The sequence below is a fragment of the Antennarius striatus genome, chromosome 17, assembly GCF_040054535.1.
Source record: "Antennarius striatus isolate MH-2024 chromosome 17, ASM4005453v1, whole genome shotgun sequence".
NCBI classification, from domain to species: domain Eukaryota; kingdom Metazoa; phylum Chordata; class Actinopteri; order Lophiiformes; family Antennariidae; genus Antennarius; species Antennarius striatus.
Window position 1 is genome coordinate 19,096,645 of NC_090792.1, and position 20,264 is coordinate 19,116,908.

At 45.0% G+C, this 20,264-nt stretch overlaps 2 protein-coding genes and 16 non-coding genes across 18 annotated transcripts; all 18 read left to right on the plus strand.

Moving 5' to 3' along the window:
- Nucleotides 1–1,780: 1,780 nt before the first annotated feature.
- On the plus strand, nucleotides 1,781–7,344 carry acvr1l (activin A receptor, type 1 like). Its single transcript, XM_068339135.1, has 10 exons — nucleotides 1,781–1,913; nucleotides 2,490–2,588; nucleotides 3,413–3,670; nucleotides 3,746–3,957; nucleotides 4,041–4,140; nucleotides 4,549–4,695; nucleotides 4,810–5,085; nucleotides 5,168–5,365; nucleotides 5,448–5,578; nucleotides 5,671–7,344. Exons 2-10 carry the CDS (start codon nucleotides 2,501–2,503, stop codon nucleotides 5,800–5,802), a joined length of 1,542 nt encoding a protein of 513 aa, XP_068195236.1. The 5' UTR covers nucleotides 1,781–1,913; nucleotides 2,490–2,500; the 3' UTR covers nucleotides 5,803–7,344.
- Nucleotides 7,345–7,724: 380 nt separating this feature from the next.
- On the plus strand, nucleotides 7,725–11,419 carry d2hgdh (D-2-hydroxyglutarate dehydrogenase). Its single transcript, XM_068338915.1, has 10 exons — nucleotides 7,725–7,890; nucleotides 8,381–8,759; nucleotides 8,849–8,906; nucleotides 8,991–9,130; nucleotides 9,215–9,408; nucleotides 9,499–9,667; nucleotides 9,754–9,897; nucleotides 9,983–10,125; nucleotides 10,259–10,424; nucleotides 10,507–11,419. The coding sequence occupies exons 1-10, from the start codon at nucleotides 7,888–7,890 to the stop codon at nucleotides 10,785–10,787; spliced, it is 1,677 nt and encodes a 558-aa protein (XP_068195016.1). The 5' UTR covers nucleotides 7,725–7,887; the 3' UTR covers nucleotides 10,788–11,419.
- Nucleotides 11,420–11,761: 342 nt separating this feature from the next.
- On the plus strand, nucleotides 11,762–11,835 carry trnat-agu (transfer RNA threonine (anticodon AGU)). The gene has a single exon. It is a non-coding gene; the product is annotated as a tRNA-Thr (tRNA).
- Nucleotides 11,836–12,020: 185 nt separating this feature from the next.
- On the plus strand, nucleotides 12,021–12,094 carry trnan-guu (transfer RNA asparagine (anticodon GUU)). The gene has a single exon. It is a non-coding gene; the product is annotated as a tRNA-Asn (tRNA).
- Nucleotides 12,095–12,323: 229 nt separating this feature from the next.
- trnat-ugu (transfer RNA threonine (anticodon UGU)) lies at nucleotides 12,324–12,397 on the plus strand. Its single transcript has one exon. It is a non-coding gene; the product is annotated as a tRNA-Thr (tRNA).
- A 137-nt stretch (nucleotides 12,398–12,534) lies between these two features.
- Nucleotides 12,535–12,608, plus strand: trnat-agu (transfer RNA threonine (anticodon AGU)). The gene has a single exon. It is a non-coding gene; the product is annotated as a tRNA-Thr (tRNA).
- A 197-nt stretch (nucleotides 12,609–12,805) lies between these two features.
- trnat-agu (transfer RNA threonine (anticodon AGU)) lies at nucleotides 12,806–12,879 on the plus strand. The gene has a single exon. It is a non-coding gene; the product is annotated as a tRNA-Thr (tRNA).
- A 708-nt stretch (nucleotides 12,880–13,587) lies between these two features.
- On the plus strand, nucleotides 13,588–13,661 carry trnan-guu (transfer RNA asparagine (anticodon GUU)). Its single transcript has one exon. It is a non-coding gene; the product is annotated as a tRNA-Asn (tRNA).
- Nucleotides 13,662–14,446: 785 nt separating this feature from the next.
- Nucleotides 14,447–14,520, plus strand: trnan-guu (transfer RNA asparagine (anticodon GUU)). Its single transcript has one exon. It is a non-coding gene; the product is annotated as a tRNA-Asn (tRNA).
- A 230-nt stretch (nucleotides 14,521–14,750) lies between these two features.
- Nucleotides 14,751–14,824, plus strand: trnat-ugu (transfer RNA threonine (anticodon UGU)). The gene has a single exon. It is a non-coding gene; the product is annotated as a tRNA-Thr (tRNA).
- A 1,070-nt stretch (nucleotides 14,825–15,894) lies between these two features.
- Nucleotides 15,895–15,968, plus strand: trnat-cgu (transfer RNA threonine (anticodon CGU)). The gene has a single exon. It is a non-coding gene; the product is annotated as a tRNA-Thr (tRNA).
- Nucleotides 15,969–16,239: 271 nt separating this feature from the next.
- Nucleotides 16,240–16,313, plus strand: trnan-guu (transfer RNA asparagine (anticodon GUU)). The gene has a single exon. It is a non-coding gene; the product is annotated as a tRNA-Asn (tRNA).
- A 321-nt stretch (nucleotides 16,314–16,634) lies between these two features.
- Nucleotides 16,635–16,708, plus strand: trnat-agu (transfer RNA threonine (anticodon AGU)). Its single transcript has one exon. It is a non-coding gene; the product is annotated as a tRNA-Thr (tRNA).
- A 620-nt stretch (nucleotides 16,709–17,328) lies between these two features.
- On the plus strand, nucleotides 17,329–17,402 carry trnat-cgu (transfer RNA threonine (anticodon CGU)). Its single transcript has one exon. It is a non-coding gene; the product is annotated as a tRNA-Thr (tRNA).
- A 294-nt stretch (nucleotides 17,403–17,696) lies between these two features.
- On the plus strand, nucleotides 17,697–17,770 carry trnat-agu (transfer RNA threonine (anticodon AGU)). The gene has a single exon. It is a non-coding gene; the product is annotated as a tRNA-Thr (tRNA).
- Nucleotides 17,771–18,525: 755 nt separating this feature from the next.
- trnat-agu (transfer RNA threonine (anticodon AGU)) lies at nucleotides 18,526–18,599 on the plus strand. The gene has a single exon. It is a non-coding gene; the product is annotated as a tRNA-Thr (tRNA).
- Nucleotides 18,600–18,920: 321 nt separating this feature from the next.
- Nucleotides 18,921–18,994, plus strand: trnan-guu (transfer RNA asparagine (anticodon GUU)). Its single transcript has one exon. It is a non-coding gene; the product is annotated as a tRNA-Asn (tRNA).
- Nucleotides 18,995–20,085: 1,091 nt separating this feature from the next.
- On the plus strand, nucleotides 20,086–20,159 carry trnat-agu (transfer RNA threonine (anticodon AGU)). The gene has a single exon. It is a non-coding gene; the product is annotated as a tRNA-Thr (tRNA).
- The last annotated feature ends 105 nt before the right edge of the window (nucleotides 20,160–20,264 follow it).

The following is a 20,264-nucleotide window of genomic DNA, read 5'->3' on the forward strand; positions in this document are numbered from 1 at the left end:
CATCCCTGCCTCCTTAAGTCGGATCCTCCTTCCAGGATTACATTTCCACCTCTAATTATCGGCTGGGATTTATCCAAAGGGGAGAGGATGGCGTTGGACATATGCTGGGATGGGGGGCAGTTCAGGTCACCCCCGGGCTTTTAATTAAAAACGCTGCAGACAATGCTGCTCTGTGCCGAAGCCGTAGTTTGGGAACAGAACCCGGCTGGGTCTCGCTTCACCTGGCCGGAGACGGGAGCTCCAGGTGAGCAGGAACAAACAGCCCCGGCTGTTGTTCCCAGGGGATGGAAAACATTCTGGTTTCTCGATACGACTCTTGTCTTGTTTTTTTTTTCCCCTTTAGGGATATTTTTCTGAGCTGACCAAGATTTAGAAAAACAGTGTAAACTATCAGGGGATGGATTGATCTTCTCGCCCTGCAGTTGAAGCGTTCTCTAATGTCAGACCTGCAGGATCACTCAGGGTCACCTCAGTTTTTACTTCTATTGATCCTGATTGGGTGAAGAGAGGAAGAAGAACAGAATCACTGTGATGAAAATGCGGAGATTTTTAAACAATAACATTAGTTGGAAAGTAAAAGCCACAGATGTGGGAGAACATTTTTAAATTTCCCAGTTTGGGAAATTAAAAATAAATAAATAAATAAATAAATACATAATATTTTTAAAAAAAATATACATATGTGTATATATATATATATATATATATATATATATATATATATATATATATATATATATATATATATATATATATATATATATATATATATATATATATATATATATATATATATATATATATATATATATATATATATATATATATATATATATATATATATATATATATATATATATATATATATATAGATCAAAATTCCTCATTGTGCAGCTCAGCAGACGGTTGGAGGATCCTTAAGCTACACCAAGAAGATAAATCAAATGTTTTTTTTATATGTTATTAAAAATATTTTCTATTCCTTTGCTTCTGTAAAACTACAAATGTCCCCTTCGTTGTATCGTATCATAATATATTTTATCGTATTCTACCTAGTCTTATTTTAAATTATACCTTAACTTGGAGCTCATTTCACGATCTCCTCGTGCATGAAGCCTGAGAGCTGGACGGAGTCATCAAGGTCATTAGAAATGTGTCTCTCTTGTAAAAACAGTGCCTATAGGTTGTAGTTAAGACATAGTAGTACATAGTATAGTTTCATTTTATTCTTATTCTTTTAATTTGATAATGAAAAGATAAAATCATTGCAATGCCTTCCTGATTTCTTTGTCCTAAAAATTCTATTTGATTTTATCTGTTATTTTACCATGCAATCTGTAAATTTTCATTTGGTATTTAATAAACTAGATGGGAAACTAAATATTTACTGACTGCTCTCTTTTCCTGTTTGTAACTCGGTAATAAACAGTTACCGACACATATATTCAGAGAACAATTTCATAGATTATTTTATACAGAATCTTATTGGGAAATAAGCCTCAATTGTAGATTATATTTCAGTTTTTCCTTTAGAGCCCCATAAATATTGATATTTATTTATTTATTGATATTTATTTATTTATTTATTGATTATTATTTATTATTATTATAATATATTTGTTATTTATTATTTATTTATTTATTAATTTTTATTTATTGATATTTATTTATTGATATTCCACTGAGGGTACTTCCGCCTACAACCTGTTGGAGGACTCATCCGCCCCACAATGCAACTCGGGTGTTATGTTTTGGTGACGTCACGTGTGGCTGGAAGGGAAGACTGCCAAGTGGGTGGGCCGGTCTGCGCTCTTGTTTTCGGCGTCTCCCATCGCTGATAAGCGAATTAAAATGTTTTAAAGGACCGCGGAGAGCCGCAGGATGACCTAGAGGCCGCGTTCAGAGTGCGACAGGTGGGCAGAAGTTTGATTTCGCTCCCGGTCTGACGACCTTGGCGCGGCTCCGGGGTTCCTTTTGTGTCGCTGCTAGCTTAGCTTGCGGTGCTAACAGCGGCGGCGGCGGCTAGCCGTCTGTCTGGCGCCAGTGTCCGGGCAACGACACCGATTGTGGGCTACGGAAAGATAATAGTCCCGCAGCTTTCGGGGTTTGCGAACAGTAGGCGCTACTGATAGCATCGCTAGCAGGTTTAGCTTGCGTTGGAAAGCTGTAGCTTTATAGAGATATGGTATTATTATTGTTATTTACCATTACTTACAATTAGCTTTTAATTAGCCACCTAAGAAGTCAAACGTCACTATAAATCCATAAGATTCATTAAACCGGTGTCAGTTTAATTAAACCCCAGGTGGTGCGTGTTTAATATTGTGTAGTAAATAAAGACTAACAGGACTCTGCTTGCAGTCGATGTTTGCTTTCAGTCTGCAGCCTCGACGGGGATCATTAGGAAACACTGAGTGCTAAATGTGATTATCCTCTGTGGGAGCTGTGTACTCATGTGAACTCTGTCTGGATGCTTTTCCCTCTGCCAGGGCACTGAATCATGGATCGTTGCAGTCCAGTCCAAGTCCTCCTCCTCCTCCTCCTGCTGGTCCTGCTGCAGACCCCGCACACAGCGGCTGAAGGTGCAGGTGTGGTGCCCGGCTTCCTCTTTACTCTGTGTCCCTGTTGTCTGGTGGAAGTTAAACTGATCAAGAGCAGCTACATAGAATGGATAAGATTCGAGGTGTTGGTGATCCTGAGAATCTCACAGTCATATTTTTTGCTCTGGAGATCTGTGTGATTTCATGTACTTGTCGCCCCGTGACAAGTACTGGAACTTTGTGTCTATCTTTTGGACTGCCTTACAAATTTATATGTGTAAATCAAAAAGTTCTTACTAGCTGTCATTGGTTGGATCGTCAACGTAACAGGTTTACAGAACTGTTTTGTTCAGTAACAGAATTAGTAAAGTACATAAGTCAAACATTTTTTGGCAAATTTAAAACTTTGACAAACAAATATGTCTCACAGCCATTTTTAACCGGTACAGAAGACAGATCAGTCTTATTGCAAGTTATTCAACATGCAGGAATTGATTTTTTTTAAATATTTAAAATACTTAACTTTGAAAAATTATGTCAATATTACAAATTTGACTAAATCCAAATGTATTGTCATCAGTATCAGTAGCAGTAAAGACCCAGTAAGAGAATCACTTCGAGTAACGTTTAAACATCTCCATATACACATCGATCTTTTCTTTATTCATCGTGAAAGAAAAAAAGAAGGGTGGTGATCAATTATTCCAATTTCCAATGCACAAAACCACTGAAAGAGAAACGCAGTTTAACAAAGACGGCCGTGTGACGAAGTGTTTTGATGACTTTAAATGAAACAACAGTGTGTTTGTGCACCCGATCTGTTTGTGCAGTGTGAAGGAGTGTTTTGTGAGCTTCTGTCGTCTCCTCCACAGATCGACAGCTGGCATGTCTGTGTGATACCTCCAACTGCCTGGAGGACATGCGGTGCCACGGGACACAGTGTTTTTCCTCCGTCAAAGTCAGCGGCGGCGGCCTGGTGGCGTTTGAGCGGGGCTGCCTTGTGGAGCAGGAGAAAATCCGTTTGCACTGTTCCACGGCGCCGTCGTCCCGCCAGGCCATTTTCTGCTGCTCCCAGAACATGTGCAACAGCAACGCAACCCGGAGCACGCTGATGTCTCTGCTCCCCACAGGTGGATGTGACACAGGTAGCATCGTTTGAGTTGTCAGATAGAGTAAATGTGTTCCTGACAGTTTTTCTCTCACAGCCCTAGAAGGTAAGCCGGTGCCATACCGCGTGGAGACCGTGGTTCTCTTTGTGCTCGGCCCGGTCGTGGTTCTGGGTCTGCTGTCTGTAGTGTCGGTTCTGGCCTGCAGGAGGCTCCACCGCGGTCGTCTGCAGAGGCTGCAGGAGTTTGACACCGAGCAGGGAACCATCGATGGCCTCATCACCTCAAACGTGGGCGACAGCACGTTAGCGGTGAGAGTTAGAGAACCTCTGTCGTTCCCGCTGTTCTGGATGAGTCCCAGATGCATCTTATTGTCTGATTTGTTCGTCTTCAGGACCTGTTGGACCACTCGTGCACATCAGGCAGCGGTTCTGGACTTCCCTTCCTGGTCCAGAGAACCGTGGCCCGTCAGATCAGTCTGATAGAGTGTATAGGTAGGTCAGGAGCCTCATGTCGTCTGCTCTCCAGCTGGAATCTTTGACGTCATAACGTCCTCGGTGAACTTACAAACCCGTTTCCGTCATGCTGGTTGACAGAAAACTCCCAGCAGGCAGCTGATTTTCCGGTTTAATGTCAGTCAGGCGTTGCAGTCGTCCGTTTGTTCTCTCTTTCTTTTGACTAAAAGTTTCACTTCAACGCGCTGCACTTTGAATTTGGAATTGGTAGATTGTGGCTTCACGCCTTCGACGCAGAAACGTCAGGTCATCACAATGGCGGAACGCGACAATAAAATATTCATAGCTTTACCCAGTAATCACTTTGCAAATTTCCAGACAGCGATTACCTTTTCAAATCATATTTCTGTTTTTCACCCTTTCTGTCGTCTGTTTTTCGCCTTCCAGGTAAGGGTCGGTACGGCGAGGTGTGGAGGGGCCAGTGGCAGGGGGAGAACGTCGCAGTCAAGATCTTCTCGTCACGAGACGAGAAGTCCTGGTTCAGAGAGACGGAGATCTACAACACCGTGCTGCTGAGACATGAGAACATCCTGGGTGGGTGGGATTTCTTTTTTTGTATCGGATGTACGTCGTTTTATTTTACTGGACGAATAAATGGCGTCAAGCCGCTCGCATTTGTCTGATCCGTCGACTTTCTCCCTCCTCCAGGCTTCATGGCATCCGACATGACGTCCCGTAACTCCAGCACCCAGTTGTGGCTCATCACTCATTACCACGAGAACGGCTCGCTGTATGACTACCTGCAGCGGGTCGCCGTGGAGACGGCGGAGGGCTTGGCGATGGCGGCGTCGATCGCGTGCGGCCTGGTACATCTTCACACCGAGATCTTCGGCACAGAGGGGAAGCCGGCGATCGCTCATCGCGACCTGAAGAGCAAAAACATCCTGGTCACCAAGGAGCTTCGCTGCTGTATCGCCGACCTGGGTCAGTAGCGTTAATCCACTGCTAACTCCGTTAGCATCGAGGCTTCCTGACCAATCGGCGGCTTTGTTTCCGTCCTCCACAGGCCTGGCTGTGACCCACTCCCAGGCAGACAACCTGCTGGACGTGGGCAACAACCCGAAGGTCGGCACCAAGCGCTACATGGCGCCGGAGGTGCTGGACGAGACCATTCAGACGGATTGCTTCGACGCCTACAAGAGGGTGGACATCTGGGCGTTTGGCCTGGTGCTGTGGGAGATCGCCCGACGCACTTACAGCAACGGTGAGTCGAGTCGTACACGATTAAAAAAAAAAGCGTTTTCAGACAGTCAGCAGGAGACCTGACGGTTGTGGTTCTTGTCCAGGCATCGTGGAGGAGTACAAGCCTCCGTTCTACGACCAGGTGCCCAACGACCCCAGCTTCGAGGACATGAGGAAGGTGGTGTGTGTGGAGCAGCAGAGGCCGTTCATCCCCAACCGCTGGTTCTCCGATCCCGTGAGTCTTTATGGGAGAGTCTGACGCCACGGCGCGAACGACAACACATAACCTGTCTCTCTTTTCCCATCCTCCCCCCCCACCCCTCACAGACCCTCTCGGCTCTGGTGAAGCTGATGAAGGAGTGCTGGTACCAGAACCCGTCTGCCAGACTGACCGCGCTGCGCATCAAGAAGACTCTGGACAAGATTCATAGCTCTCTGGAGAAGGGCAAGGAGTCATGAGAGGCGGGGGCGGAGGGGGCTCGAAGTCACCTGGTGTCGGGGGTCGGCCTGGGGGGGAGCGCCGCCTCCCATGTTCGACGACGACAGACAGTTGACGGGAGGAAACGAGCTTCATCCTTCTTCCTCTCAGCCTTCCACCGACATCCCTCTCTCCAACGACGCAAACTTTTACAACCAATCGGGCGACGCCTTCCACTGAGCAGGACTTCAGACTGTTACCGGGTGTGAAACACAAGGGGCGTGTCATCCTAGGACACACACCCCCCTTCCTGCTGCTTTAACGCCCATTTAAGACACGCCCACCACGGATCGCAAGCCGGTGTTTGTGAACATCTGCTCAGAGACAATCATGTGTTTCACTTTAGCTTTAATAGAACAAACCAACCATACACACATACACACACACACACTCACTACAGAACACAAGTATATTCACTAAAGAGGAGGAGAAGAGCCAATAGGATCAAGTTTGTCTTTAAAATGCTGTGGTATTTATGGACACCTTCTACCGCGGACGGCGGGTTTTTATCAATATTTATCATCCCGGTGTGTCGCCTTACTGTCGGGAGACGTGGAGGAAAAGGAAAGCAACGGTTGGCGGTGCCAACAGGAGTAAAAGACGCGGCACAAACCTGCCAACGGGCTTCACCCTCTAACCCGACCTCCTTCATGAACTCACCGCGGTCGGTTTAGAGAGAGGAGTCTCCTGGAAAGAGGTGCGTTTGTGTTCCATCAGGAGGAGGCGTCTGTAGGTTCTCAGTTATCCAGGTCATGGTTATCCAAAAGCTGTTTAAGTCAATCCACTGGATATGAAAGTTCTTGAAGATGTTTCGTCTCTCATCCAAGAGACTTCTTCAGTTCCTCCCGTCATCTAAATCCAGTACAATTTTCAGAACTGAAGAAGTCTCTTGGAGGAGAGACAAAACGTCTTAACGTCCAGCTTTTTGGATCAGGAGGAGGCAGGGTCTCCATGTGTTCCCTTCAGCTCCCATCATGCAACTCTGTCACACCGAAACAAACAAATGATTTTCTTCTACATTCAACAAACCTTGCCTCGGTGTGCTGTTACTGATTTGTCCACCAGTGCCGGGTTTGTTTGGGAAAACAGTCTTGTCTTTTTGTTTTTTTACGTGTAATAAAACATTTAGTGCACTTTTGTCTTGTGATATTTGGGCTTCATACCAGTGGAGATGGAAGTTTCTACTTGAAGCAGAAGAGATATGGTTGGAAGGAGTAGAATGAAGACGAAGTCAGATTCAAAAATTGGTTTAGTTTGATTCATAATTCTGTGCATAAATTTTAATTTTGGATAAATTGTGCACTAAAATCGAAGGTTTAGTCATAATTCGCCTTAATCTTTGGGGAGGTTCATTGGCAGAGGATGTGGCCTCAGTTCACCTTAAATGTACTGATTTCTAGATCTGGTTCAGACATAGCTTCTTCCATTCGTGTTTGTATTGTTTCATATATTTCTATCTCGTCATTTGGAGAAAATTAAAGACATTCTAAATAATTTGTCATCGGGATTATTAGAGTATAGATTTATTCATCGATCGATCGACCTATCCATCGATAAATCTAGTACGATTTTCTTTGGTGAGTCAACCTTCGTGCCAAACGATTGACGACTGGTGTAGGCTCAGAAATAAATATTATTATTAGATGAGTGTTATCCTAATTAAATTTAAATATTAATTCCGTGGTTAAATGTCGTAAATAATTTCGTTTTATAAGCGTGGCTCCAACTTTAACTGTTTTGTAAAAAAAAAAAAAAGTAAATAAACTTTTTCTCGACTAACTTCCTGATTCCCGACGTCATTGCTGGACATCATTGGCTGCGCAACAGGAAATGACCATCGTTTCTATTGGCTCGTTCTAATGAGAGCCTCTGATTGGTCTATTCTCATCACATGACTCAACCCCCGAAGGATGTAAACCGAGCAGGTAGTAACGAACCGGGGGATGATAAGTAACCTGTTAGCGAGTAACTAACGTAGCCTTGAACTTTGCGACAGTTTCGCACAGAGATATGAAAGAAAAAAAAAACACTCGGACGGAGAAATACGAGTCATTAAATGACCGGATATGGTGAGTAAATAAAGATGTATTAGCATCGTGCTAATATAGCTAGGCAGCTAGGCTAACAACCTCATCAAGGTTGAGACTCGATCTTGGACTTGAGATGTTTGTTTATTTAGTTGTTATGACAACAGTGCTGGTCTGTTATTTTAGCTCGCTAGCATAAAATGCTAATAAACGGAACTGTATCTCCTTAAATTATTAATAATAACAATGAATATTTAAATAATCAAGTACAGCATCAATCCAATGGAGTGTAACCAGGAGAATAACGCTGAAGGAGTCTGTTTACATGTTTTCAAAAGCTAAAATAAAAGAATCTGATTCCATTCTGAGGCCACAGAGTTTACAGATGAGTTTTGGTTAATAATTATAGTAAAAAAAAGTTGATTTATAATCTGTTAGAGCTGCTCCAGATTCCTGGTTCTGATCAGAAGCAGGTAAATGAACGCTGGTTGAAGTTTCTACTATTATGATTCATACCGTTTTCTTTCTGCAGCCTGTTTTGGTGAACCTACGTACAATCTGTCCTTTTATGGAGGGGGTTCTTCAGAAAACACTTAAACTGAGGCCTGCTCTCAGGCGCCTGAGCCCAGGTGGCGTCTTCTCATCCCAAAGCACAGCCAGATATTTACCGGTCGGCCCCCGCCGGCCGTTCCTCTCCACTCCTCCATGGCTGTTTGGAGTCTGCAGCCAACAGCTGCACACTGGGGCAGATGGACCCAAACCGTCTCCGGCGGCGGCCCCCGACAGGCTGCCTTTCTCCAGGATCACCCAGGAAGATTTGGCTTTCTTCAGGAAGATCCTACCTGGAAGAGTCGTCACTGACCCGGACCTGCTGGAGTCCAGTAATGTGGACTGGATGAAGTCAGTGAGAGGTGATGACGGCAGGAAGTCCGACCGCATTTGAAGATCTACGTTATCACAGCAGCTCACCGGTTCTGTTCTGCTCCTACATGTTCTGCAGGTTCCAGTGAAGTGATGCTGAGACCTCAGACGACACAGGAAGTCTCTCAGATTCTCAAGTAAGCAACAGATAGTAAGCAGAATGACAAATACACACCTGAAACGTTCACGGAGGGTTAACGGTGATGTGTTTCCTCTTGTAGGTACTGTAACAGCCGGAATCTGGCTGTGAACCCCCAAGGGGGAAACACCGGCCTGGTCGGGGGGAGTGTGCCGGTCTACGATGAGGTGATCCTCTCCACCGCCCTGATGAACAAAATCCTGGCGTTTGACGGCGTCTCTGGTGAGTCTGAAAGCTGACATTTCAAAATAAAAAGCGGCGGCACGTCGGACTGATCTGTGGGGACGGTGTTCTCCCGTGGCTCAGGGATCCTGACCTGTCAGGCTGGGTGTGTCCTGGAGAACTTGTCCCTGTACCTGGAGGAGAGGGACTACATCATGCCGCTGGACCTGGGGGCCAAAGGCAGCTGCCACATCGGGGGGAACGTGGCGACGAACGCAGGAGGGCTGCGACTCCTGCGATACGGATCCTTACACGGGACGGTGCTGGGCCTGGAGGCGGTGGGTGGAGTCAAGGAACCAGGAAGTTTTGAAAGGATTCAAGTAGAAAAGGGGTTAAAGGAGAAAATGTGTGTGTTGTTGTGTGTTTAGGTGTTGGCAGATGGGCGTGTCCTGGACTGCTTGGCGACCCTGCGGAAAGATAACACAGGATATGACCTCAAACAGCTGTTCATCGGGTCAGAGGGCACGCTGGGGGTCATCACCGCAGTGTCGGTTCTGTGTCCACGCAAACCCAACTCGGTGAACGTGGTTCTCCTCGGTAGGATTTCTGCTTGCTCTCCTTTACAGTGGCTCCTCCCCTTCCCCGCTCCAACGGACCAATCAGCTGATTCTCTTCATCTTTAGGGTGCGAGACCTTCGAGCTGCTGCTGCAGACGTTTCAGCTCTGCAGAGGCATGCTGGGAGAAATTCTTTCAGCGTATGAGTTTCTGGACAGCGACTGCATGAAGCTGCTGAATACGTACCTGAAGCTGCCCAACCCCATCTCTGGTAGACACACACACACACACACACACACACACACACTAGACACTAAAGGACACACACACACTGAAGTCTGTCCTCCGTCTGGCAGACTGTCCATTCTACGTCGTCATAGAAACGTCTGGGTCCAACCCGACACACGACGGAGAGAAACTCCACAGCTTCTTGGAGGAGGCGATGGCATCGTCCTTGGTTACGGACGGTACTGTGGCAACAGAAGAATCAAAGATTAAGGTGATAGAAGTCTTAAACTTTTTAACTTAATGCGCCTTTTTCTGTAAAATTAAAACTTCTGTACAGAATTAAGAATCAAACCAAACTAAATTTTTTGATTCTGACGTCATCGTCTTCATTCCCTTCTCTTCAGGCTCTTTGGTCGATGCGAGAACGCGTCCCAGAGGCGCTGACCCATGAAGGCGTCACGTACAAGTACGACGTGTCTCTCCCAGTGGAGCAGATCTACCAGCTGGTGACGGACACCAGGGAACACCTGGGGGGGCGGGCCAAGAGCGTGGTGGGGTACGGACACGTAGGTAAGAGCAGGAGACAGACGCACGCATCCGACCGGTGTCTCTCTGATTCCACTCCATCCAACCACGTCTTTTCTGCTTCAAGGAGACGGAAACCTCCACCTGAACATCACCTCTCCCGTCAATGACCCCGCCCTCCTCGCCGCCATCGAGCCCTTCGTGTTCGAATGGACCGCCAGCCACCGGGGCAGCATCAGCGCCGAGCACGGACTGGGCCTGAAGAAGAGGAACTACATCTACTACAGCAAACCCAGCCAGGCGGTGGCGCTGATGGCCGACGTAAAGGCCCTGCTGGACCCAAAGGGCATCCTGAACCCGTACAAGACGCTACCTGACGACCTGAGACGAGTCGGCGCTCAAGTGTAGAGCAGCTCAAGCACTTTCCTGTGAATCACGTTTCAGATTTAATACCATTAAAGATTTTATCAGCTATTTGACAAAAATTACAAACCTCAGTTTCTCCTGAATGACAGGAAGCTTCGTGAAGCTGCTGACTTTGTACTTTATTAACTACCTCTGCTGCCTCGTAACGGAGCTGCGTTTTGTCACATTCAGTCCTGATTCCATAGAATTTCAACTAGTTTTAAATATTCTGTGTCACCTGTCACCTACATGACAGGAAGTGTCATAAACTGCACAGTATTTGTCGTTTGTTGGCAGTGGTGTGGCTTCAAACAGCCACTAGGGGGCAGTAAAAGAGCAGACAGATGTAAACTAAAGGTTTTTAAGCCCTTTTAAACTAGTTTTACTTGAAACAAGTAACTTTCAAAACAACCATCAGGATGAATTTTGTCCTCTGACACTTTTTGACTGAGTTCATACGTTTATTTCTTTCTACAATCAAAACACAGCGATTAATCATGGAAACGAGTGCAGTAATTGTTTTATTGCATACAAATAGACAAAGAAAATGTTCTTCCTCAATCGTATTGATTTATTGTGGCACACGTGCGCAAATTTTATCTGATCATAACATTGAATAAAAATACTTCCACATGAACAACGAGTGACTTGTTAAAGTTTAATTGTTCCGTGTAGCGTGATGGGAGATGTAGCGTTCACATGGAAAGATTTCCTATGATTCCTTCCAAAGTATATTTAATTTTATATGGGGGAGACATTTCTGGTTGTCATGTTGTTGTAATTTGGACATTTAAAAAATAAAAACCTTCACCGTCCCCGGGTGGGCTTGAACCACCAACCTCTCGATTAACAGCCGAGCGCGCTGACCAATTGTTTGGCGCTGTCGAATTTAATTTAAATGGAGAGGAAAGAGATTTGATTGATTTTAATGATTTTCAGAAGTTTGCAAGAAACTACAGTTCACTGCAGACATCAGTGGCGCTGTGGCTTAGCTGGCCAAAGTGCCTGTCTAGTAAACAGGAGATCCTGGATTCAAATCCCAGCAGTGCCTGATTTTTACTGTTTGTTGGTCTCATTGCTGGAGGCCAGCTTTGTCTCCAACTCATTTCATCATAATCACCTGACCACAGAATAAGTCTCTTCTTGAAAACTTTCTTAATGTGTCGTAGTTCTAGTGTTCTTCCTGCTGGACTGACAGAACAGTCCTATGGTGGAGTTGGAAATCACAAAACTTGAGTCTCTGTGGCGCAATGGGTCAGCGTGCTCGGCTGTTAACCGAGAGGTTGGTGGTTCAAGCCCACCCAGGGACGAACTTTGTCAAGACTTTTAAGGTACAATACCACTGCAATATACTAAAATGTTTTTTTCGCACCTTGGCGTCCTGAAAAACCCAACGATCATGACCATGTTGTCCCTTGACCTTCAGTGACTCCCTGGTGTTTCACTTCACCTCCGTAATCCTGTTTTCCTTTACAGTTTTGGAAGTGGTCTGTTGGATCTGACTGGGTTTCAGTGGTGCTTTGCTATTGAGAAACTGTCGGCGCTGTAGCTTAGCTGGTCAAAGTGCCTGTCTTGTAAACAGGAAATCCTGGGTTCAAATCCCAGCAGTGCCTATGGATGACTTTTATGACTTTTGCCTCACCACAACCTTTTTGTTTGGTGACGTCAACTGTGATTTAAATGAGATTACATTGAATTGTATTCATTTTCAGAACTTCACAAGAAACTACAGTCTACAGCAGACACCGATGGCGCTGTGGCTTAGTTGGTCAAAGTGCCTGTCTAGTAAACAGGAGATCCTGGGTTCAAATCCCAGCAGTGCCTGACTGGTACTTTTTCTGGGTCTCATTGCTGGAGACCAACTTTTTCTCCAACTCATTTCATCATAGCCACCACAGAATGAATCTCTTGTTGAAGAATCGAACAATCCTGCGAGTGGAGTTACATTCATTGTGTGGAAGACTAATGGCCAGCTTGGCTACAATGACCCGACCAACACTTCTCTTTACGACCAAACCAATGGCGCTGTGGCTTAGCTGGTCAAAGTGCCTGTCTAGTAAACAGGAGATCCTGGGTTCAAATCCCAGCAGTGCCTGACTTATTCTTTTTCTGGGTCTCATCACTGGAGACCAACTTTGTCTCCAACTCATTTCATCATAATCACCTCACCACAGAATGAGTCTCTTCTTGAACAGCAAAGAAAATGCCCAGAAAAGAAAATATCTTGCTTTAGCTCTCTAACATTCATTCATTCATTTTCCAAATCCGCTTAATCCGCTAACGCAGGCCACGGGGTAGCCAGTGCCTATCCTGGCAGTCTCAGGGCATGAGGCGGGGGACACTCCGGGCACGACGCCAGTGCACCGCGGAGCCACATAGAAACAAACAAATCATTCACTCACACACTCACTCCTATGGTCAATTTGGGACCGGCCAATCAACCTGAAGCGCATGCTTTTGGAGGTGGGAGGAAGCCGGAGAACCCGGAGACCCACGCAGAACCCGGAGACCCACGCAGACACGGGGAGAGCATGCAAACTCCGCACAGAGCGGGACTCGAACCCGGGTCCGCCGTGTTGTGAGGCAGCAGCGCTAACCACTGCGCCACCGTGCCGCCTAGCTCTCTAACAACTTTGTTAAAATTTTGTGCTTCTACTGTTCTTCCTGCTGGACTATCAGAACGGTCCTGTGGTGGAGTTACTGTCTATTCATTGTGTGGAGAATGAGTGGACAGCATGTCCACAATGACCTGACCAAGACACGTGTTTGAGTCAAAATTGATTACCACGCAGCCAAAACCTGTGTCTCTGTGGCGCAATTGGTCAGCGCGCTCGGCTGTTAACCGAGAGGTTGGTGGTTCAAACCCACCCAGGGACGAAGTCTAACGAGAGTTTTACGGTACAACACCATTGCATTATTTTAAAACTTTATTTCCCACCTTGGTGTCCTGAAAAACCCAGGAATCAGGACTATACTGTGCCTTTACCTTTAATGACTCCCTGGTGTTTCACTTCATTCCGTAATCCTGTTGTCCTTTACAGTTTCAGAAGGGGTCTGTTGGATCTGACTATGTTTCAGTGGTGCTTTGTAAATTGGAAGCAGGTGGTTCTGTAGCTTAGCTGGTCAAAGTTCCTGTCTTGTATAAGGAAATCCTGGATTCAAATCCCAGCAGTGCTTATGGAAGACTTTTATGAAGTTTATGGAAAATCAATGTGATTCATTGCCTCACCACAAGCTTTTTGTTTGGTGACGTCAACTGTGATTTAAATGAGATTACATTGAATTTTATTGATTTTCAGAAGTTTGCAAGAAACTACACTCTGCTGCAGACGTCGATGGAGCTGGTCAAAGTTCTTGTCTAATTATCAAGTACTTTGATCAGCTATTTTGAACAGACACTGCTGGGTTCAAATCCCATCAGTGACTGACTGTTTCTCTTTGTGGGTCTCATTGCTGGAAGCCAGCTTTGTCTCCAACTCATTTCATCATAATCACCTGACCACAGAATAAGTCTCTTCTTGAAAAGTGAAGAAAATTCTCAAAAAAGAAATTTTCTTGCTTTAACTCTCTAACAACTTTCTTAATGTGTCGTAGTTGTAGTGTTCTTCCTGCTGAACTGACAAAACAGTCGTCTGGAGGAGTTGGAATTCACAAAAACTTGAGTCTCTGTGGCGCAATCGGTCAGCGCGCTCGGCTGTTAACCGAGAGGTTGGTGGTTCAAGTCCACCCAGGGACGAACTTTGTCAAGGGTTTTAAGGTACAATACCACTGCAATATGCTAAAACTTTTTTTTTTCCACCTTGGCGTCCTGAAAAACCCAGCGATCATGACCATGTTATCCCCCGACCTTCAGTGACTCCCTGGTGTTTCACTTCACCTCCGTAATCCTGTTGTCCTTTACAGTTTTGGAAGTGGTCTGTTGGATCTGACTATGTTTCAGTGGTGCTTTGCAATTGAGAAGCCGTTGGTGCTGTAGCTTAGCTGGTCAAAGTGCCTGTCTTGTAAACAGGAGATTTTGGGTTCAAATCCCAGCAGTGCCTATGCGTTACTTTTCTAACGATTTTATACCTCAACCAGACTACCACGAACTTTTTGTTTGGGGATGTCGAATGTGATTTAAATAGAGAAGAAAAGAGATTTGATTTAATTGCATTGATTTTCAGAAGTTCACAAGAAACTAGTCTGCTGCAGGCATCCCTCAAACCGTGGCTTGTCAAAGTGCTTGTCTAATTATCAAGCACTTTGACGAACTACTTTGATCAGACACTGCTGGGTTCAAATCCAACCAGTGTCTGACCAGTATTTTATATGTTAATGAAGAGAACCATTCAATCATTGAAGCTTCAGGAAAAGTCTCCCTGAAACACAACGAATGAAGACATGAAAAGTAATTTTCTTCTGACTGCTGGAGTCCATTGTTTTCCTCCAACTCATGTCATAAAAATAATAATAATAATAATAATAATAATAATAATAATAATAATAATAATAATAATAATAATAATAATAAACCTTTATTGTCCCACAGTGGGGAAATTTGTGAGCCACCACAGAATGAGTCTCTTCTTGAGGAATCAAAAAATCCTGCGAGTGGAGTTATGTTAATTTTTTCAAAGACTACTGGCCAGCTTGTCTACAATGAGCCGACCAACATCAGCTAAGCTGGACCAATGGCGCTGTGGCTTAGTTGGTTGAAGTCCCTGTCTAGTAAACAGGAGATCCTGGACAAGGATCGAGGACAAGTGGACAGCATGTTCACAACGACCCGACCAAGACACATGTTGAGTCAAAACTGATTACCACGCACCACAGAACTTGTGTGTCTTTGGCGCAATTGGTCAGTGTGCTCAACTGTTAACCGACAGGTTGGTGGGTCAAGTCCACCCAGGGATGAACTTTTACGGTACCGTACCATTGCAATGTGTTAAAACTTTGTTTCCCTGCTCGGCGTCCTGAAACACCCAGGAATCATGACCATGTTATCCCCCGACCTTTAATGACTCCCTAGTTTTTCACTTCACCTCTGTAATCCTGTTGTCATTTGCAGTTTCAGAGGGGGTCTGTCAGATCTAACTGTGTTTCAGTGGTGTTTTGCAATTTGGAAGCAGGTGGTGCTGTGGCTTAGCTGGTCAAAGCGCCTGTCTCGTAAACAGGAGATCCTGGGTTCAAATCCCAGCAGTGCCTGACTCTTACTTTTTGTGGGTCTCATCACTGGAGACCACCTTTGTTTCCAACTCATTTCACCATAGTCATCTCACCACAGAATGAGTCTCTTCTTGAAGAGTACAAAAGTCCTGTAGGAAGCAAGTTCCTTGTTTTAGTAAACTCTTCAACAGCTTTGTTTAAGTGTCGTGCTTCTAGCAGCATGTCCACAGCATGTCCACAGCATGTCCACAATGACCTGACCAAGACATGTGTTTGAGTCAAAACTGATTACCACGGACCCAACTCTTGTGTCTCTGTGGCGCAATCGGTCAGCGTGCTTGGATGTTAACCGAGAGGTTGGTGGTTCAAGTCCACCCAGGGACAAACTTTGTCAAGGGTTTTAAGGTACAATACCACTGCAATATGCTAAAAAAAATTTTTTAGCTTAGCTGGTCAAAGTGTCTGTCTAGTAAACAGGAGATCCTGGGTTCAAATCCCAGCAGTGCCTGGCTGGTACTTTTTCTGGGTCTCATTGCTGGAGACCAACTTTGTCTCCAACTCATTTCATCATAGCCACCACAGAATGAATCTCTTCTTGAAGACTCGAACAATCCTGCAAGTGGAGTTACATTCATTGTGTGGAAGACTAATGGCTAGCTTGGCTACAATGACCCGACCAACACTTCTCTTTACAACCAAACCAATGGCGCTGTGGCTTAGCTGGTCAAAGTGCCTGTCTAGTAAACAGAAGATCCTGGGTTCAAATCCCAGCAGTGCCTGACTTATTCTTTTTCTGGGTCTCATTGCTGGAGACCAACTTTGGCTCCAACTCATTTCATCATAATCACCTCACCACAGAATGAGTCTCTTCTTGAAGAGCACGAAAGTCCTGAAGGAAGCATGTTCCTTGTTTTATAAACTCTTCAACAACTTTTTTTAGTTGTTGTGCTTCTATTGTTCTTCCTGCTGGACTGTACGAATGATCCTCTGGTGGAGTTATATTCATTGTATGGAGGACGAGTGGACAGCATGTTCACAACGACCCGACCAAGACACATGTTGAGTCAAAACTGCTTACCACACACCACAGAACTGGTGTCTGTGTGGCGCAATTGCTCAGTGCGCTCAGCTGTTAACTGACAGGTTGGTGGGTCAAGTCCACCCAGGGATGAAGTCTATCTAAAGTTTTACGGTACCGTACCATTGCAATGTGTTAAAACTTTGTTTCCCTGCTCGGCGTCCTGAAAAACCCAGGAATCAGGACCAAATTGTCCCTTGACCTTTAATGACTCCCTGGTTTTTCACTTCACCTCTGTAATCCTGTTGTCATTTGCAGTTTCAGAAGGGGTCTGTCAGATCTAACTGTGTTTCAGTGGTGCTACGCAATTTGGAAGCAGGTGGTGCTGTGGCTTAGCTGGTCAAAGCGTCTGTCTCGTAAACAGGAGATCCTGGGTTCAAATCCCAGCAGTGCCTGACTCTTACTTTTTGTGGGTCTCATCGCTGGAGACCACCTTTGTTTCCAACTCATTTCACCATCGTCATCTCACCACGGAATGAGTCTCTTCTTGAAGAGTACGAAAGTCCTCAAGGAAGCATGTTCCTTGTTTTAGTAAACTCTTCAACAACTTTGTTTAAGTGTCGTGCTTCTAGTGTTCTTCCTGCTGGACGATCAGAACGGTCCTCTGGTGTAGTTATATTCACTGTATAGAGGACGAGTGGACAGCATGTGGAGAATGACCCGACCTAGACCAGGTAAGCTGGACCAATGGCGCTGTGGCTTAGCTGGGCAAAGTGCCTGTCTAGTAAACAGGAGATCCTGGGTTCAAATCCCAGCAGTGCCTGGCTGGTTCTTTTTGTGGGTCTCATCGCTGGAGACCAGCTTTTTCTCCAACTCATTTCACCATAGTCATCTCACCACAGAATGAGTCTCTTCTTGAAGAGTACGAAAGTCCTGAAGGAAGCATGTTTCTTAGTTTAGTCGACTCTCTAGTCAAAAACTTTCTTATTGTGTCGTGGTTCTAGTGTTCTCCCAGCTAGACTGACAGTTACTGTCTATTCATTGTGTGGAGGACCAGTGGACAGCATGCCCACAATGACCCGACCTAGACACGTGTTTGGGTCAAAAGTGATTAATACGAGCCACAAAACTTGTGTCTCTGTGGGGTAATTGGCCAGTGAGCTTGCCTATTAACCAAAGGGTTGGTGGTTCAAACCCACCCAGGGAAGAAGGCTACCTCACCACCACCTTTTTGTTTGGTGACATCAACTGTGATTTAAATGAGATTAAATTGAATTTTACTGATTTTCAGAAGTTTGCAAGAACCTACACTCTGCTGCAGACATCGATGGAGCTGGTCAAAGTTCTTGTCTAATTATCAAGTACTTTGACCAGCTATTTTCATCAGACACTGCTGGGTTCAAATCCCAGCAGTGCCTATGGATGACTTTTATGATGTTTGTGGAAAATCAATGTGATTCAATGCCTCACCACAACCTTTTTGTTTGGTGACATCAAGTGTGAATTGAATGAGATTAGGTTGAATTTTATTGATTTTCAGAAGTTCACAAGAAACTGCAGTCTGCAGCAGACACCAATGGCGCTGTGGCTTAGCTGGTCAAAGTGCCTGTCTAGTAAACAGGAGATCCTGGGTTCAAATCCCAGCAGTGCCTGACTGTTTCTTTTTCTGGGTCTCATCGCTGCAGACCAACTTTGTCTCCAACTCATTTCATCATAATCACCTCACCACAGAATGAGTCTCTTCTTGAAGAGCAAAGAAAATGCTCAGAAAAGAACATTTCTTCCTTTAGCTCTCTAACAACTTTGTTAAAATGTTGTGTTTCTACTGTTCTTCTTACTGGACTATCAGAACGGTCCTGTGGTGGAGTTACTGTATATACATTGTGTGGAGAATGAGTGGACAGCATGTCCACATTGACCTGACCAAGACATGTGTTTGAGTCAAAATTGATTACCACGCTGCCAAAACCAGTGTCTCTGTGGCGCAATCGGTCAGCGCACTCGGCTGTTAACCGAGAGGTTGGTGGTTCAAGCCCACCCAGGGACGAGTTTTGTCAAGAGTTTTAAGGTACAACACCACTGCAATATGATAAAACATTTTTTCCCACCTTGGCATCCTGAAAAACCCAGGAATCAGGACTATACTTTGCCTTTACCTTTAATGACTCCCTGGTGTTTCACTTCACTTCCGTAATCCTGTTGTCCTTTACAGTTTCAGAAGGGGTCTGTTGGATCTGACTGTGTTTCAGTGGTGCTTTGTAAATTGGAAGCAGGTGGTTCTGTAGCTTAGCTGGTCATAGTTCCTGTCTTGTAAACAGGAAATCCTGGATTCAAATCCCAGCAGTGCTTATGGATGACTTTTATGAAGTTTGTGCAAAATCAATGTGATTCAATGCCTCACCACAACCTTTTTGTTTGGTGACGTCAACTGTGATTTAAATGAGATTACATTGAATTTTATTGATTTTCAGAAGTTTGCAAGAAACTACACTCTGCTGCAGACGTCGATGGAGCTGGTCAAAGTTCTTGTCTAATTATCAAGTACTTTGATCAGCTATTTTGAACAGACACTGCTGGGTTCAAATCCCAGCAGTGCCTGACTGTTACTCTTTGTGGGTCTCATTGCTGGAGGCCAGCTTTTTCTCCAACTCAATTCATCATAATCACCTGACCACAGAATAAGTCTCTTCTTGAAAAGTGAAGAAAATTCTCAAAAAAGAAATTTTCTTGCTTTAACTCTCTAACAACTTTCTTAATGTGTCGTAGTTGTAGTGTTCTTCCTGCTGGACTGACAAAACAGTCGTCTGGAGGAGTTGGAATTCACAAAAACTTGAGTCTCTGTGGCGCAATCGGTCAGCGTGCTCGGCTGTTAACCGAGAGGTTGGCGGTTCAGTCCACCCAGGGACGAACTTTGCCAAGGGTTTTAAGATACAATACCACTGCAATATGCTAAAACTTCTTTTTTTCCCACCTTGACGTCCTGAAAAACCCAGCGATCATGACCATGTTATCCCCCGACCTTCAGTGACTCCCTGGTGTTTCACTTCACCTCCGTAATCCTGTTGTCCTTTACAGTTTTGGAAGTGGTCTGTTGGATCTGACTATGTTTCAGTGGTGCTTTGCAATTGAGAAGCCATTGGCGCTGTAGCTTAGCTGGTCAAAGTGCCTGTCTAGTAAACAGGAGATCCTGGGTTCAAATCCCAGCAGTGCCTGACTGGTACTTTTTCTGGGTCTCATCGCTGGAGACCAGCTTTTTCTCCAACTCATTTCATCATAGCCACCACAGAATGAATCTCTTCTTGAAGAATCAAACAATC

Coding starts and splice junctions, on each gene's coding strand:
- acvr1l (XM_068339135.1), top strand. CDS start 2,501: ATGGATCGTTGCAGTCCAGTCCAAGTCCTCCTCCTCCTCCTCCTGCTG. Junction 4,141..4,548: donor CAGTCTGATAGAGTGTATAG/GTAGGTCAGGAG, acceptor TTCGCCTTCCAG/GTAAGGGTCGGTACGGCGAG. Junction 4,696..4,809: donor GAGACATGAGAACATCCTGG/GTGGGTGGGATT, acceptor TCCCTCCTCCAG/GCTTCATGGCATCCGACATG.
- d2hgdh (XM_068338915.1), top strand. Junction 9,668..9,753: donor GGTGAACGTGGTTCTCCTCG/GTAGGATTTCTG, acceptor CTTCATCTTTAG/GGTGCGAGACCTTCGAGCTG. Junction 10,126..10,258: donor CAGAAGAATCAAAGATTAAG/GTGATAGAAGTC, acceptor CCTTCTCTTCAG/GCTCTTTGGTCGATGCGAGA.